This window comes from Corythoichthys intestinalis, chromosome 4 (assembly GCF_030265065.1).
Source record: "Corythoichthys intestinalis isolate RoL2023-P3 chromosome 4, ASM3026506v1, whole genome shotgun sequence".
NCBI lineage: Eukaryota > Metazoa > Chordata > Actinopteri > Syngnathiformes > Syngnathidae > Corythoichthys > Corythoichthys intestinalis.
Genome location: NC_080398.1, coordinates 17800924 through 17817647, shown reverse-complemented (window position 1 = coordinate 17817647; position 16724 = coordinate 17800924). Strand labels below are relative to the sequence as shown.

General features: G+C 38.2%; 1 protein-coding gene across 2 annotated transcripts; it reads right to left on the bottom strand.

Annotated features, from left to right (window-relative positions):
• Window positions 1-9753: 9753 nt before the first annotated feature.
• Window positions 9754-13763, bottom strand: irx1a (iroquois homeobox 1a). Of its 2 annotated transcripts, none has more exons than XM_057834473.1 (5): window positions 13639-13763; window positions 13251-13534; window positions 11300-12365; window positions 11039-11114; window positions 9754-10303 (listed from the first exon to the last, which is right to left on the bottom strand). In XM_057834473.1, exons 2-5 carry the CDS (start codon window positions 13491-13493, stop codon window positions 10243-10245), a joined length of 1446 nt encoding a protein of 481 aa, XP_057690456.1. In that variant the 5' UTR covers window positions 13494-13534; window positions 13639-13763; the 3' UTR covers window positions 9754-10242. The 2 variants fall into 2 exon arrangements, with proteins under 2 accessions (XP_057690456.1, XP_057690457.1); XM_057834474.1 differs by having other exon boundaries at window positions 13251-13562; window positions 13639-13728.
• Window positions 13764-16724: the final 2961 nt, after the last annotated feature.

The following is a 16724-nucleotide window of genomic DNA, read 5'->3' as shown; positions in this document are numbered from 1 at the left end:
AGCGGGACATGTGTGTTAATTGCGTCAATTATTTTAATGTGATTAATTTAAAAAATTTATTACCGCGCGTTAACGCGATAATTTTATATATATATACAGTCAAAATTATATATACTGTATATATATATGTATATATAAATGAGGGGTATTCAAAAAGTAATGCGCCCAACTTTATTATGTACAAACAAATTATAATAGCAACATGTTTTATACATCAAAATAAAGGTACAAGTGTGAGGGTTACATTTTTACTCCTCCACATAGTCTCCACCTCTCTCAAGAGCTACAGTCCACCTATGAACGAGGGCATGTATACCAGTGTTGTAGAACTCAGCCGGTTGATCTCTAAGCCAATTCTTGACAGCAGTTTTCACTTCATCGTCATTGCCACATCGGTTGCCCCGGAGTCCTTCCTTCATTGGACCAAAGAGGTGGTAGTCTGATGCCAAATCAGGAGAATATGGTGGATGTGGTATCACAGTCCATCCAAATGAAGTGATGACCTCCATGGTCCTGATGCTTGTGTGAGGACGTGCATTATCATGCTAGAGGAGCACATTTGCCATGCCCAAGTTGGGCCGAACACGTTGAATTCTTGCTTTGAGCTTCCTAAGAGTCTCAATGTATATCTCAGAGTTAATGATTTCCCCCTTCGGCTCCAATATCGACCTGACGTGTGCAGAGTCACAGGTGGCACTCATATTTAACATTTATGAAAATCGGCCATAGAACCATTGTTCATTGTTCGGTCATTGTTAATTTAACCTATAAAACTTATAACCTTCAACATAAAGTGTATTTAGTTTCATTAAGATCCGTCAAGTAGTTGCAGATGAGCACCTACTCCTGGCCAGAATATGTGGTGGAAGATAAAAGTGGTAGTAAAAATGGCCTAGCAAAAGTTACGGTAGTTAGTAAGTTACGGTATTGTGTAATCCAACATGGCGGCCGTCACAAAACAAAAAGCTTTTTTAGTTGAATTTTCTTGTAAATAATAGCTTAAATTGCTGAATTTCTTTAGATATGAACGTAAAACAGTCTAGATTTTTGGTTAAAAGCAAAAAAATGAGCAGTTATCATTCATTTAATGTAAATACTATTTCAAGCCAAAGTTACACTAATTTTATCCATTGACTTTTTTTTTCACAACATTTCAAAGTGCATGTATGGTGCTATTTAATATAATAATTACCTTGAAATCTCGACCAAATCACCCTTGAGACATTCCAGCCTGCTTGTTTGTAGTAAAACCTTTGTGCGGTTTCCACCTAAATCCGGCGTTGGAGCGCAGCAGTGTTTGAGTTTATCAAAGTGAAAGCGAATTCTACATTTTGCCTTGTTCAGCCCCCTACAGGAAGGCGTGGGAGCTGTCTTGTCAACTGATGGTGGAGTCTATGACTATTGGTAAATGCCAGAATGTAAAAGTAATGAGCAAAATTTAAATATTTCTACTCAGGCCGCTGCTCTAATTTCCAAAAGTAAGTTGTTCCAGAGTATTAGTGCTCAAATAAAGTATGCTCTTGAAGCTGCAGAATTATTTTTTTTCTTAGGGGTAGCTAAGAGACACACAATGGGAGAGGAGGTTCCGAAAAGGAACACACAAAGGTACTCAGTCAGCGCGGTAGGCAGGTGGTAAGGCCGGTTGTATTTAATGAGTATGTAGTAAGATATTATGCCATCGCAGGTGGATCCGGAGTCAGTGTAAATTGGACAGTATACACTGTAAACCGTAATAAATTCACAGAACTCAAAAATTATTATATAAGAGACTGCACATAAATATTTTAGTGATATGTTGTATGGTTCTTAAATGAGCTCTGAAACATTAAGCCCTTTTCAATTAAAGTGGCATGAATCTTAACAGACCTCAAAACTGTATAGCTCAGTCAACTACATAACGACATTTGACTGTTACAACCTTAATAGTTATGAGCTAGTACAACTGCTTGGGATTATAGTGTATACAGGGTAGGATTAATATGACGCAACTCATTCGTAGTCTTGCCTGACATTTTGTACTAATTAAAGGCTTTTAATACTAAATACTGGAAGAACAAAAAGCAAGTCAAGACTTAACGCATGGACCATGATCTCTTTGAAATACTGCAAAGATGGAAGAATGCCGTTTTATTAATATTCTTAACACACAAGTTCTCATTTTCACTGCTGACCTGGGACTAATTTTAGAGTTCAACGTCTTGCCATGGACAATTGGACATAAGGATTCAAACGGTTGACACTTTCGTCACTGGACAACCAGCTCCACAAACAGTGCCGCACCTTACAGGCTGCAAATAATTTTTGGCCTTTCCATTATTCAAGTTACTTTTAGAAATGTAAATGGGTTCTGATGTTGGAAACCAAATTTCAGCTTGAAACACTGTAAAATCAATTTATTATTTGTTGCTACACACAAACTTTGGGTAACTGTCTCAGTTCAGCAAGGCAAATGGTTTTAACTTTATTGGTACAGCGGTTCTACCCAGGCCTACTTTATATGCAAATGAACACTACAGTATTTTCCCCCCAAAATCATAATTCATAATAGATTTAAATTCAAGTTCAACATCTAATGAATGAATTAATTAATTAAAAAGCATGGGCCTACTACTGAATCAATATATTGTACATTGTGCTGTCAGTCAGGGGGCCAATGGCATTGTTTTCGTTGAAGAAAGCAAGCAGAAGCTGAGATGACCACATGTTGGAGAGTATTGGCCACAGATGTGTTTGGATGGATTTTCTCAAGATGTGGAAATGTATTTTTAAACTTTGATGTGAACATGATTTGTCCTGAAAAAATCCTTTGTTCCTGTGATTCACATGGTCTTAATAACACAGTTCATACATATTTTATATCTATTGAGAACAACAGTCTGAAGTCACGTATGGCCACCGGCCCTTTGTTGGAGCTCACATTAGAATATATTAGCCGAGCAGTTTGCACGTGGCGTGATTCCACACAGTTTGATCCAACCACTTTTAAAGACTGTTGTCCACATTGTCTACATGCAATCTTGTAAGACTGCAAGGAATTTTGTCAGTACACATCTATTACGTGTATTGCTCCCACAGGAAAAAAAAATAGCGAAAATGTAACATTAGCTATTACAATTTCATTTTCAAATGATTGTCTGACAAATAGGTTTACTGTATAAAGAGAGTAGTCATTCATAAAATTGAAGTGTGAAACATTTTGGGATGACTTTTTTGAGCATTACTTCACATATGCGGATCATATTCTGAAGATGTATTTTAATGCCAATCATAAATCTTTGGTCTTGTAAAATTCCCATACCAATGCAGAGTTTCCCATAAATGATTTACTCAAAAGATCACAAAATGGATCCTTGGGAAAGAATAAAAGTTGGCCTTGCCCCACTGAATTTGCATGACATGTATTACCACTGCCAAACCACCTGTTCTGGTGGATAGTTTTTCAGTTAATATTTGACATTGCTGGCTTCTGTTGAAACTTTCTGCATTCTGCATCATGTGACAGGGTTAACATTACACAGGGTACTGTACAGGGCAACATCAGGCGCGAAGAAAGAGCCTCCGGTTCAAGCAGAGGCAAATGGTATCACCGCGATATAGCCTGGCTGCTCAGTTCTGGCTTGTGTGAAGTGATATTTCCAACACATTGTGCTCTTGTCCTGCTCTTCTTCAGTTTCAGCATTGGCAGGTGACTCGGCATTGGATGTACTAGCTACAGTACACCGGGTGACAGCATCTGACATTGTAATTGTCTGCTCTGGGCAAGGGCATGGTTGGTGTAATGCATCTTAAGTTTCCTTGCAGTAGAAATAATTCATAACTGGCATTGGGATATGGTGCCGGTATCTGTAACCCCGTCTCGGCAAGGTGGTGCTAATTTAGATTTACAACGTTCCTTTCATGGCCAAAATAACATGGTTTTGACTGATTTATACAGTTCTGTATTTCAGGAAAATGTTGTCCTTATTATGTTATATTATACCTTATATGTTGTAAATTATTAACAATCTCTTCTTGTGCACTCTTTTATTCTAAATATTACATTGAGCCATAGAAATAAAAATCAAGCAAATAATGTTCCAATCACACATAAGAGCTTTGATCTAGAATTTAAGTGTTCCGTGTATATCAAAATATTGCACTTAATATTAGTATACATATCAGTGTAAATTACAACCGTACACTCCAAACTGGGTGTTGGTAGGCATGATAGTAACAGAGCAGGAGAGTGAGACTACAGTATTTCATTTTACATCGACAAATGTGCTATGCTGCGTTAGATTTAACGTTCTGCTAAGCATATGTGCTTTGAATGCTCTGTGCGGGAGCAGCATCCTCTACTAAATGGAAATTCCTGTACTTTAGCCGCAGCTGTGGTATGATACTTCAGATGGCCACACTCCACTTTGTACAGCCCCAGGAATTAGCCCAAACCACAATGGCATAACATCAGAGAGAAAAGCAGGAAAAATCTGACTTTATTATCTGTCACTGAGGAACTGTATGTGCAGGGTGGAAATAGGGGCACAGGGCTCCTTCCTTGTCATGGATTAAAAACACACAGTCACACAATTTAGTGATGTGCAAATGTTAGTTCTTGATTTGAGTAAATTAAGTGACAATTTGAGGCTTTAAGAAATCCAATATACCATAATTTCCCGAATATAAGGCGCACCCGTGTACAATGCGCACCCCAAATTTACTTGTAAAATCTAGGGAAATTTATTTTACCCATTTATAACGCGCACCCTAATTTTAGCAACAATAAATAGAAGAATACAAGAAAACAGAGCTCGTGTACAGATACAGAAATGTCATTTTACTGAATGGTGAAACACAGCACAAGCAGTAGTTCAAAACATTACCATAAACTGACATTATTTATGGTAATAATATGATTTGACAACTTCTCCAGATAGATAGACAAATATAGTTGACGGACACACACAGGAAGTCTGTGTTGTTACGTTTGTTATGGTCTGAGTTGCGGAGCTGCAATAAACGTTGACTCAAATGAGTTCAAGAAACTAAATTCGTGCTTTATGAAGAGTGAAAAAAGCAGAATTTAACACAGACGAAATCATTCGGCTGATCAGAGTGAAGTATTACCGAAACAAAATGGTGACGTCATGTACCGTAATGGTCGGCAACGGATCGCCACATACTGTACGTTTCTTCAAAACAACGTGGCCGTGTCAATAAAAAAAAAATCGGTTTATATATATGTATAATATATATATATATATATATATATATATATATATATATATATATTTCTGTCTCCATCCATGTACCCGTTTATAATGCGCACCATGATTTTACAAGTTGATTTTGGGGGAAAAAAAGTGCGCGATATATTCGGGAAATTACGGTAGCTCAAAGTCACTGTTATTATTTTTTTTTTTATTTATGACATGAAATCATTGAATTACTACAGCCACAAATGTCAACTTGCATAAGTAATCCACCCAAGTTTGAAAAAACATTGCGAAACAACACCTCTCCTAATAAGGGAAGTAGGATCACAGAGAATAAAAGTTTGTTAAAATTTATTTAGGGAGGAGGTTTACTTCAAAGAGATCTCAACAAAAATGCCGTCTGCCTAATTGACATTTTTAAACAAATGCCGAATGTATAAACTTCGCTTCTGATGAATGTGTAATTACAGGGAGACAATGAATATCCTAAAATATCTTCATCATTACTAACCCCTACAATGAGCATGATCCATCCATACAGATGGATAATAAAGCCATTACTGCAAAATATATTTCTGATCCTCCAAGGCAATCTAGCAACATTGTGTGCATGAACTCAAATTTTGTGTGCTGTGTTTGTGTGCAAAAGTGTGCATGTGCATAAGGTACTGATAATACATTCTCCCATCCCTAAATATAGTGCTGATTCTGTTGTGCACTTGTGTACAGACTGTGCAGGGGAACTCACAGAAAACCACACTAATTGGTTGGTGGAGTCATTAACGGAACTGAAGCTAAACCTGAATTGCGCGTATTGGAACATGAGTATTCTTATGTGCACGTTGGACTGTCAGTGCCCCTTTTAAACAACAGACACGAGTAAACAACTTTGATCAAAATACATGTAGCAAACAGGGAAATAATAATGAACCGCCATGTTCATCTGAGGTCTCTTAAAATAGACTATTTCAATTATCAGATTTGAGGAAAAATTTGGGATATTAGGCCAGCTAATTAATGCCCCAGTATTTGGCGCCGTACATTGACTGAGTGCCAAAGAAGCATATTGTTCTTATCACTGAAGACTGGAAAAAAAGCTTTCTTGTGTTCTTGATTGAGAGTTACAAAGAATATTCAACTGAGAGCGCGAAAACTTTATTCCCACTGCCTTGCTTTGTAGCATCTTTTTTGCTCGATCAAAACGTGAGAATGTCGCTTTGAATGGCCATATAAAAGATAACCACACAACAACATGAGCTACAGACGGTATTTATTTTCAAGTATACAGTATCTAGATGCCAGGCCAGGCTTTTTTGTCAGCAGGGGTCTGCATAGATTGTTGAGTTGTCAATGAGTTGTTGAACGAGCAGCCGGGCAAGCACCAGCGCCGTGTTTCTATTTGTGTTTGAGTGTAGCTGTGCCGAGCACCCCTCACACATTTTCTCCCCTTTCTCCAACCGCCTCCATTGGCAGGAGGTTGTGTCTTAGCAGCATACCACTTCTGGAATGAAAAGGCTGTGACCAAGGCATCCGTTTCTTTTACTGCCATTGTGTTGCAAGAACAACGAGGCAAAGAATGGGGCCAGAACATGACGTGTATCACGATTCCATGTCAGCCCGACTCTGGCTGCAGCTAACTTTTTCCTGCTTGTTGTTGTTGTTTCGCACTGTTGAGGCCACGCTGAGACAGCTTTTATGTCGGCCTTCAACTAGTAGTGCACTCATGGAACCAGATAAATGGATTAGAGGGGGAAGATATGGGCGGGCATCCTTGAGGATAGACAAACGAAATGTTCAAGCGAAGATGGGGGATTGAAAGAGGAGGGGACGGAAAGGAAGAGGGAAAGACATTTGTGTTGGACAACAAGGGGTCGAGTCTGTTGTGCTGCCAAAAAAGACAAGACAGTGATAAACTTTCCTCCCCATGCAGTCACCTTTCCCCCCACCTTCAGCCCCCTGCTTCAGACACACACACTGTCACAAACACAATTCAGCCCTAAAATGAATGGATTGCCACACTATGACATGCCACAGTTGCAGGGAGAGATGGTCCTTGTTCGCCAACAAAGGACGATGGTAACATGCAGGCGACAGCCAGCGACAGAATGCTAAATTGTTTTAGGGTCAACAAGTTATTGTTGTTTCATGAGCAAAAATTTGCATACGTTTCAGCACTCAAACCTCACGCGGAAGTAGCCGAAACGCTTTTTTCCCTTGACTTGCTGTCTTTTATTTATCAACCTTGTTTCATTAATAATGGGCTATTTGATTAAAAATGTGTTTCTTTTTTTTATTTACTGTGATTAAAATATTTTTATCGCATTTGCCATTCCTTTACATTATTAAAAAGAGATAATTGTATGCGTATTTACACCCCATAATCCCAAAGAGTTTTAAATATACATTTATTTAAATCTATATCTCCAGATCCTCATCTTTTTAATTTGTATTCTTTATTTTCTTTATTCCTCTATGTAATGTGGCCCAAGGCGTCTGCCAAGCAATGGCTGAAACTGACAGCCTAATTATCAGTTTCTACCCTGCTCATCACGCATTAGACAATCCAATGTACATCCCTTACTAAATGAATAACTTTGTATATATTATGGAAACACAATATTATGGCCCGCAGCTAACGTCTTTGCTCAAACCTGAGGCAGTTTGACGACAAATGAAATAAACGAGACACGGAGAGGTTATTTAATTTTGCCCCAAACGCCAGCTCATGAGTGGATGTTGTGTCAAAGGAGCATGAAAGGGAGGGACAGAACTGTGAAATTTACACACCTGCCACAGTATGAATGAGTATTATTGTTGTCAATCCCTATTATTTGAACCTCCCAGGAATTAGTCTGGTCATCATATTAGTGTTGCCCTAATTTGAACTAGGCTGAATTTATAGGAATAAAGTGAGTCTTACTTTGGATTCGATAAATTTTCTTTTTATTAAGAAATAAGAATAAATAGATTACATAAAAGGGAATATTTATGTCAGCATTTTGCTATATGTTCTTTTCTCGCTGTTTGCACCAAATTTTCTCGTGTGTGTTTTAAGTATATATTTCTTTTAATGCAACTATAACAGTAACATAACCTCTCCCCCAAACCTTCAGTGACCTTTTGTCAAATTTTCAACTTGTTTGTGGTTGTGTGCAAAGTAATAGTCATTCAAGTGACACAGATTTATGTTCACAGACATGTCCCTTTTCACCTCATAGCCAATCTGCTCAATTTAACAGGCAGTCAGTGAGTCAGAAGAAGTACTTAGCTTTTGTCCTTCTGCATGAGTTTTTCTAACATCTAAATATATTAATGCAATATTATTCAAATACATCCATATTTAGTTTCATTATCTAGTCAGTTTTAATGTTATTATGACACCAATTCATCTATCAAATAATATGATCTGCACACTTTTGATAAATAAAAAACATACGTATACAATATGAAGTGATTTCATTTTGACATAAAATATAATAATAATAAGTGTGATAGTCCTCTTTTCCGTGAGGTTTTAGACAATTAGTCTATTTGAAACCAAAACAGGCTTGAAACACTATACTTTAAATTCAACGAATATATGATAGACTCTTCAACTCAATTTTTCAAATGTTTGTTTCTTTCCTGAGGTACTTATATTATTATATAAAGAACTTCTGTGTTATAGTCCTACGTGAAATTAAAACATTAAATTGAGTTATAACTCACAACTCCCTCGATGTGTCACGTAACGGGATTTATTGCACTTTTCATGTTGAAAAAGGGTTTCCCTTACTTGTCTATAGAGGTCGCTGTGATATAGCAAAACAGAGGCGCTTTTATGCAACTAAAATCATTAATCCTTTGAACATTTTAATTTGTATTGTATTCTTTGTGGCAACAAAAAATGCTCGTTCTCAACATGATAATAAATGACATTCCTGCTTGTCATTTAAAGTACTGGCTCAACTAAATTCAGGCAGTAGTACGGATATTAAAAAAAAAAAAAAAAAAAAAAAAAAAAATCAAGTCAGGCATGTAGTTGACAAACATGATGCGCGCAACATTTTCCCTGCCCCACTTAAACTCAGTCAGGCTATTATTGTTAGTCGATGCTTGATTTTTTTTTGTCATCGATGGAGTACCCAAAAGTTGATTTATAGTCTCACGATCACTATCATCCTCTGCATAGACAGCATCCACACTCACCATCCTCCAACATCAACAATGTCACTCTGCCCATCCCCCAGATGAAATAAAAAAAGAAAATATTAATAATTTATCTTTGAATCGACTTCTCCCTCTGACAGATTAGATTTTAACCATTTGATTTTGTTTGGACTGGGCGTTCCCATATTATTACTTAATGACCTTCCCAGCTGCTCCTGTCCATTTTCTGTCACCAGCAACCATCTGGACACTTATTAGCACCTCAATGCATCCACGCTGCTTGCCGAAACTTGAATAAAATTAAGCATGGTTACACACTAAATGCGTTTTTTTTTTTTTTTTTTTTTTTTTTTTTTTTTTTTTGTGAATCCAAAATATTGAATTAATAGCATAGGGTATAACAATCCGTTGTGACGATAATACTATAATTAATAATGATAACAATAAATATTTGCTGCTTCCTTATAATTCCAATATTTAGTTTATTAGGCAAAATATAAGATCTGGACAAATTCCTTCAACGTTTTCTATTTACAAATTTAAATCACATGATATTTACATTAAAGAAAGGACACCATATTAACAAGGTATAATAATAATAATATTAATAATAATAATAAAGTAAAAAGCCTCCCAAAAGTGTCCCAGACGGTCTGGAAAATCGAGAACGATATATTAACATTATAGGCGCGATTACAGGCGGCACAACAACAGAGGAAGTATTCATCTTCATTTTTCCATCCACAGGATATTACCAAATAACGGCTATTTGGGCCGTACCGACTGCAAAGAATGAATGATACGCAGCTTCATAATTAATCCTTGTCCTTTTTAGGGGGTAAAGTCTTTTTACCGTCGTATTCGTTGCAAGCACACAATTAAAAAAAAAAAAAAAATCTCAAGCAGAAGAGAGAGCAGTGAGGACCCGTTGCGTAGCGTCTTGTGGACTCCTTGACGATCTGAAAGAATAATTAACAAAATTGTATTAACAATAACAACTGCAACAACAACAATAACAATAACAAAATCAATAACAATAAGATTAGTAATAATAATCAAATATATGTATTATAATAACAAAATTAACGAAACTATTATCATTATCCTAATCATAATATGTTATGGCCCACCAAACTCCTCTGAAAGCCAAATGCGACCTCAGCTATAATTAATCAAAATATTATTTTGACATTATGCTCGAGGAGAACGGGAGGGGATATGGCCTATTTTGTACTTGAAACAGAGGTAAACCTTTTTCTTCCCTCTTTCTGTGAGAGCACTCCCATGGGCTCCGGGACTCCCAGGGGTCTTTAGCGAAAGCACAGCCCAGACACAGCCCGTTTTACTCGGTGACTTGATAAGTAGCCACACTATCCCCGCAGGGGGAGGAATTAAAGGGGGTGTGGGATGCGAGTCAAGACCTCTGTCACTCGCAAAGCAAATTGTGCTTTATTTGTTTTACTTTCCGGGCTTTTTTTTTTTTTTTTTTTACTTCTATTCCGTTGCGCTTCATCAACCCATTAATTATCCGTGTTGTGTGATCTATAAGTGGGATGGACATTTAGTGAACGTTTCTATTTAACGAATACAAAGAGAATAATTGATCTAATTTTAGTTGTCATTATGTATTTTTTATATATATATTTCATATTACTTTTTTAAAAATTGTGCGTTGGGTAAAAAAATTATCTCACCTGTCATGAAGGGGTCGAAAAGAAGGCTTCAATGTTGGTGTTGGAGGCGAATCACACCGTACACCATGTTCGTGTTCTAAAAGGAAACATTTATCATCAGACTTTTATACTTGTGTCGATAATGTGCATTCTTTGATAGTGTCAGTGCATCCTTCAGAATAAAATAGTGCATGCTTGCACGTTTATTATTAATATTATTTTATACACTATTTTGTATTTTGCATTAAGTGTGATATTTTAGGAGTAATTATACTATCTCACCTATGTGTTTGGGGCTGTCCATTGGGGTCTTGTTCTCTTGGCTGAGGGGAGCTGCTACCGGAGACACCACCACTGAAGTCGGTTGCTGCTGTTGCTGGGCCGCAAGGTGGTGGTTCTGGTGCTGATGATGGTGATGGTGGTTCCCCAGAAAGGATCTCACATTGAGCAGGGAGTTCTGGCCCAGAAATGCACCGTTCGTCCAGTTGTGGAACTTTCCAATTTGGCAAGTGTACAGTCCGTGGCTGGGGAGGAAGGCGGGGTGTGCCTGTATATGTGGGTGAGAGGGGCCCACCGGACCAGAAGGGGACGTGGGTTTCTGGGCTGAAGAGTCAGGGGTTGTGGCGGTTTCTGCTAATGACCATATTTTGGGTTTATTGTTCGAGGGCAAGGGAAAGCCTCCAGGTCTGTCCGGAGATAGTACTCTTGTTGTATTGTTATTCTCTGAGTTGTCTTTACAGCCCGGATGTAGTGAAATCGAGCTTTTTGATTTGTCCAAGGCCTCGTGGCCCTGCAAGGAGAAGGCCCGTCTTTTCTCCAAGCTGTCCAGCTCTCCACCTGCGTCTCCATCGCCTCTGTGGTCTCTAGTGCCCCCGTCGGTGGATTTATCATCGTCATCCTCGTTACTCTGATCCCCGTCATTATCGTCTATTTTGTCTATATCTATACTCTCCAAGTCAATCTCCTCCTCATCCTCATTTTTCTCTGCTTCGTCTCCGCTGCCAAATAAATTGCCATCTTCTCCGTCCTCTTTGCTCCTGCTCCCCCATGTCACCTTGTTCTCCTTCTTCAATCTCCTCCTTGCATTAGCGAACCAGGTGGAGACCTGCGTTAGGGTCATCTTGGTGATGATTGCCAGCATGATCTTCTCACCTTTCGTCGGGTAAGGGTTCTTTCTGTGCTCGTTGAGCCAGGCTTTTAGGGTGCTGGTGCTCTCCCTTGTGGCATTCTTAGGCCTTGCCGGGTCCCCGTACTGGAACTGACCGTATGGGTAGAAGGCAGGAGAGGTGTGAGCTGCAAAACTGGCCGGGTGAACGCCAGGACTGTCCTTCAGATCATATTGGGATCCCTTGAAGAGTAACAACAAACGAGGATATTATTATTTTAACTCGCCACAAATGATGCACATGCTTGCCTGCACCACGTGTAATTAAAATGCATTCATTCATTTTATGTTTGAGCGAGTAAATATACAGGTATCTGAGGACGAATAACCACCTAAACATAATGAGGTATGCTCTTACTGTACTCAACTTGAACAAACTTTCACGAGTACTTGAAAACTTTTCTCTGACTGAGCAGCAAAATGTGAAATCCCTTTGCAGTTTTTGTCTGATTTAAACACGAGCATTTTATAAAAGTTGCTATCATTTTGGGGTCTTTTTGTCATTTTCCCCATACATTCATCAGGCAACATATTGATTCGAGTTTTCTCACGAAAAAAAAAATCTAATAAATACTATGATAATAAAAATGCAAAACAAAATTAATACGCACTTTATGCATTCAATGTCACTTAATAATGCTTTGTCAAAATTTAAAATTACTTCCAATAGGCCTTAAATAAGAATTATTTATTATTGATTTACAATAATCCACAGATATAACACACGCGAATATAAATGAAAATGTAGCGCAATTTGCTGACTGTTCGTTATAATATTATGATTTACCCAACAACAACGATTAAATTTCGTATTTTTTTCCCTCTGATGTATAACAGCATGTCGAACATTTACCGTTTTTAATATTTCAAAACACAAATAATAAAAATGCAAATGCGTTCGTTCAGGGGATATTAAATCGCAAACATTAGTATATTTAACACTTTTCTATCACTTGGATTTGGTTAATCTGTAATGTATGTAAAGTCAGTGCAGGTTTTTTTTTTTTTTGTGTGTGTGTAATTCTACACACACACGGCGCACACGAACATTTAAACACGTTTTCTTACCATTTGGGAGAAAAGCGCCAGATCCGCGCTGGTGTAAGGTAAGAAAGCGCTGTAGTTATGAGCGTACGGGTTGGCGTACATGCCCAACACCGAGGTGACAGCCGCAGCGGTAGCTGAAGGACTCCCTCCGATTTCGGTGCTCCCTCCCCGGGAGGAAGGTGTTAGCACTCCCGTCCTCTCGCTCCCGTAAACCGCCTGGGAGGCACTTAAGTACTGCGGGTAGCCAAGCTGGGGGAAAGACATCTTCCACCGCCGGATTGACGCGCTCGCGAAATGTCCACAAACTGCGCGTAAAAAAAAGTGGACACACAGCTTTAAAAAAGAAGAAAAACAAACCAGATGAGTTGAAGGGAAAGTGCAGGCAAAGTGAGATCTACTACTGACATACAGTGGTAGGCAGTGGGAACGAGATTCTCTTAAATCTCTGCTTCCTCTCTCTTTTGCTTGCTCCAAGTCCGCTTGGGTGTGATGTGATCACCAATTGCGCACAGACTGACGCGCCTGGCCCTGAGGTCTCCAGGCTGATCTCTCAGATACAATTTGAAGTTGAAGCTTTGATTGGCATCCCCTACTTGAGCCGACAAGCTCCTCCTAGTTTGGAGCAATGTGGGATAATGTGAATATGGAGTGAGCACACATTGGTTGAGGCCTCTCTCTCCCTTCTCTCTTTCCTTGCTCTATCTTCTCTCCCTTTCGCTTTCTCTCTTCACCCGTGTTTGGACTTATTGTATGTTAAATGTTCAAGCTTTAGAGTCCATTCAACGACGGCTTTGATTGTTGTATGACAACCTGTCGACGCGATTTTACAGCTGTCCAACACCAGAGGAAGTAAACCCGTCAGAGGAAGGAACTTACTTTGACTAGATTTCAATTGGAATCAAAGCCGCCTTTAGGAATTAGTTATTTGCTTACCACGGGTTGTTTGGGTTTAATTCCTGATGTCTAACTTAATGCTGCCATTTTCACAATATATCATAATTCATGTGTCATCAAATGCATTTACTCCTGGTGGATGTTTTGGAATTCCATTTAAATATATGTCAATAGTACTTACATTATTGTGTTAAATTTGAGAAATGAAGTGGTCACGTAAAATACTTATTCCGTTGTTTTGAACAGTTTATTATTATTTTTACTAAATTTTTAAATGGATCGCGCTTGTAGCCTGCTTTGATTTCTTAATGGTTTAATCAGTCAAATCCCCACCTCCTCCCCCTCCTCCTTTTACGCTAACTCTCTCTCCGGCTGTGTGTTTTGTGTGAGTGAGTTTTGTAGACTTAAAACAGATTGTTGTTGTTCTTTGTAACGGCAGATCCACTTCACGTTTTTTCTCTCTAGATACTTTGAAAAGGAATGAGGAAAAGCTGCAGAGGCGAACTTAAACACAGACACGAGGCTGCAAAGTCATACAAGACTCCGAAAGTACGTACTGTACATGAAAGTCTTTCTGTGTATTAACATTTAATTTGATGGTTTTGACAATGTTTATTTTTATGTACCGCACTGAATGTATGAAAAGTACACACTCTAGTTTTGCCCCTTTATTGAACTGTTTTATCTATTTTCCAACTTAAAAAAATAATCAAATATGACTTCTTTACTTTTTAGGACTGGGGAGATGTTCCCGTTTTAATTGTTATTTTTTATTATTTGATCCTTATAGCACCCATGTCTAATTGAAAAGCGTGGATATTCTAGATCTAGATTTAACTCTGTTAACGACTGAAGCCCAAGAAGTCAGTTGATTCTGATCTGCACCAGATGGCTCCAAGTGGATATTGCAGAGCGCCGAGGATCTGTTTAAAAAAATATCTGAGGGGCACTGATGGTAATCTGGGTAACACATCAGAAAGAAAGGGGGAATGGCAATTGCGATAACCCGTTGGAAATGTGCACGGGGGGGACTAAATATGAAGGTGGTGGGTGTGAAAGGGGTTTGGGGAGTACTTGTAAGGGGTAAAAAGAAACTAAATGTCAACCGGTTTGAAATTAATCCCATATACATTTTTAAAATACGCACCTTGCGAAAATATAACTGCAGTTCCAAAAATATGTTTAAAATTAAGGTCACAAATCACAATAATAACAATAATAATAGCAATAACAATGACATTTTAAAATCTTGACATTCAATAAAGGACTAAAAGCAAAAAAGACCTAATTTCAAAATGCAGAACCACTTTTCTATAACATTCCAGTTCATCAATATTAAAACCGCTATCTCCATGGAATATCTTTTTTTATGCACACACATGTGATCACGAACCTCTGCGACAATGCAGAAAATCCTGCAGCTTTTCCTATCTGATATTTTTATCATGTAAATCTACAGGAGGCTCTTCATTAGCTGTTATGCCTTAATGGCCACATCCAGCGACTGTGCAAGTCAACCTAATTGTTCTATTACTGTACTCCCCATGGAATAATTCTTTTCAGCTGTAATGTTATCTCTTCACTTAAGCAGTCCAGTGAAAAGTACAACTATATTTGCCAGTTGTGTACAGTTAAAATAAACATTAACAGATTGTGTGACTGACTAATGAGAAACTATTCAAATCTGATCTACTGCACAAAATAAAATATTTGAAACTTCATTCACCCTCTGATCACCAACCTAAAACCCCTTCTTGACTGTATCAATGACTTACCATTAAACACGCAGAGCCATTTACTGTACCTGCTGTGTCATTGAACAGTAAATAGCAACTGGTACTATGTAGTAAACAAAAATCATTCGCTGAGCGTACAGTTTTGTCCTCCCAGAAAAAAGGTTTACATGTAGTAATATTTGAGTGGATTCAATTTTTGTCCTTCATAAGAAATAATTTTCTATTCTTAGTTTTCCATGGAGAGCATGCACACCAAAATATTATGTGTTTGAATTTCACTGGAAAATATATCGAGTCTTTAATCATAATTTTTTCGTAATATAAGTCAAAATGTAGTCATGCAAAAACACTCACACACACTATTTTCTCCAAGTCCATCTAATAATTCATGATCTCCGTTTGCACGATTTGACCTCTGAGTGAAAACACTGACTAAAATGAGTCCAATAGAAGTCATATTGAACCTGTATTACAATAACAGCAGTTATGTTGATGGTTGGCTACCACTGCAGAGGTCAAGGGGTGTCTCTGTGAACTAATAACTGTGGTGAAAGATACTCCTTTCCTGCCTCTGGGAGTGCCAAAGTTGAGGAAAGGTTAAGAATCTGCAGAATGTCCTTTTGTGCCTTTCACGTAGATGATCAAATTAACTTAAGAAACCAAAGTCCCCCCACCCTTTGAGAAGAGATTATTTGAAAATATATTGTAAAACACAGCCCGTCATTCTCCTCGTTAGCACTGTGCATAAAACCTGTAGATTAGCCCTGGAGATTTCCAACAAACCCACCCACTGAGTCACAGCGACCAATCTCTATTTAGCAGTGGGTGCAAGTCAGAGAAGCAGTGGTTTAACAGGGAGATATCT

Coding starts and splice junctions, on each gene's coding strand:
- irx1a (XM_057834473.1), bottom strand. CDS start 13,493: ATGTCTTTCCCCCAGCTTGGCTACCCGCAGTACTTAAGTGCCTCCCAG. Junction 12,366..13,250: donor TGGCGCTTTTCTCCCAAATG/GTAAGAAAACGT, acceptor TTACTCTTCAAG/GGATCCCAATATGATCTGAA. Junction 10,304..11,038: donor TTTCGACCCCTTCATGACAG/GTGAGATAATTT, acceptor TTATTCTTTCAG/ATCGTCAAGGAGTCCACAAG.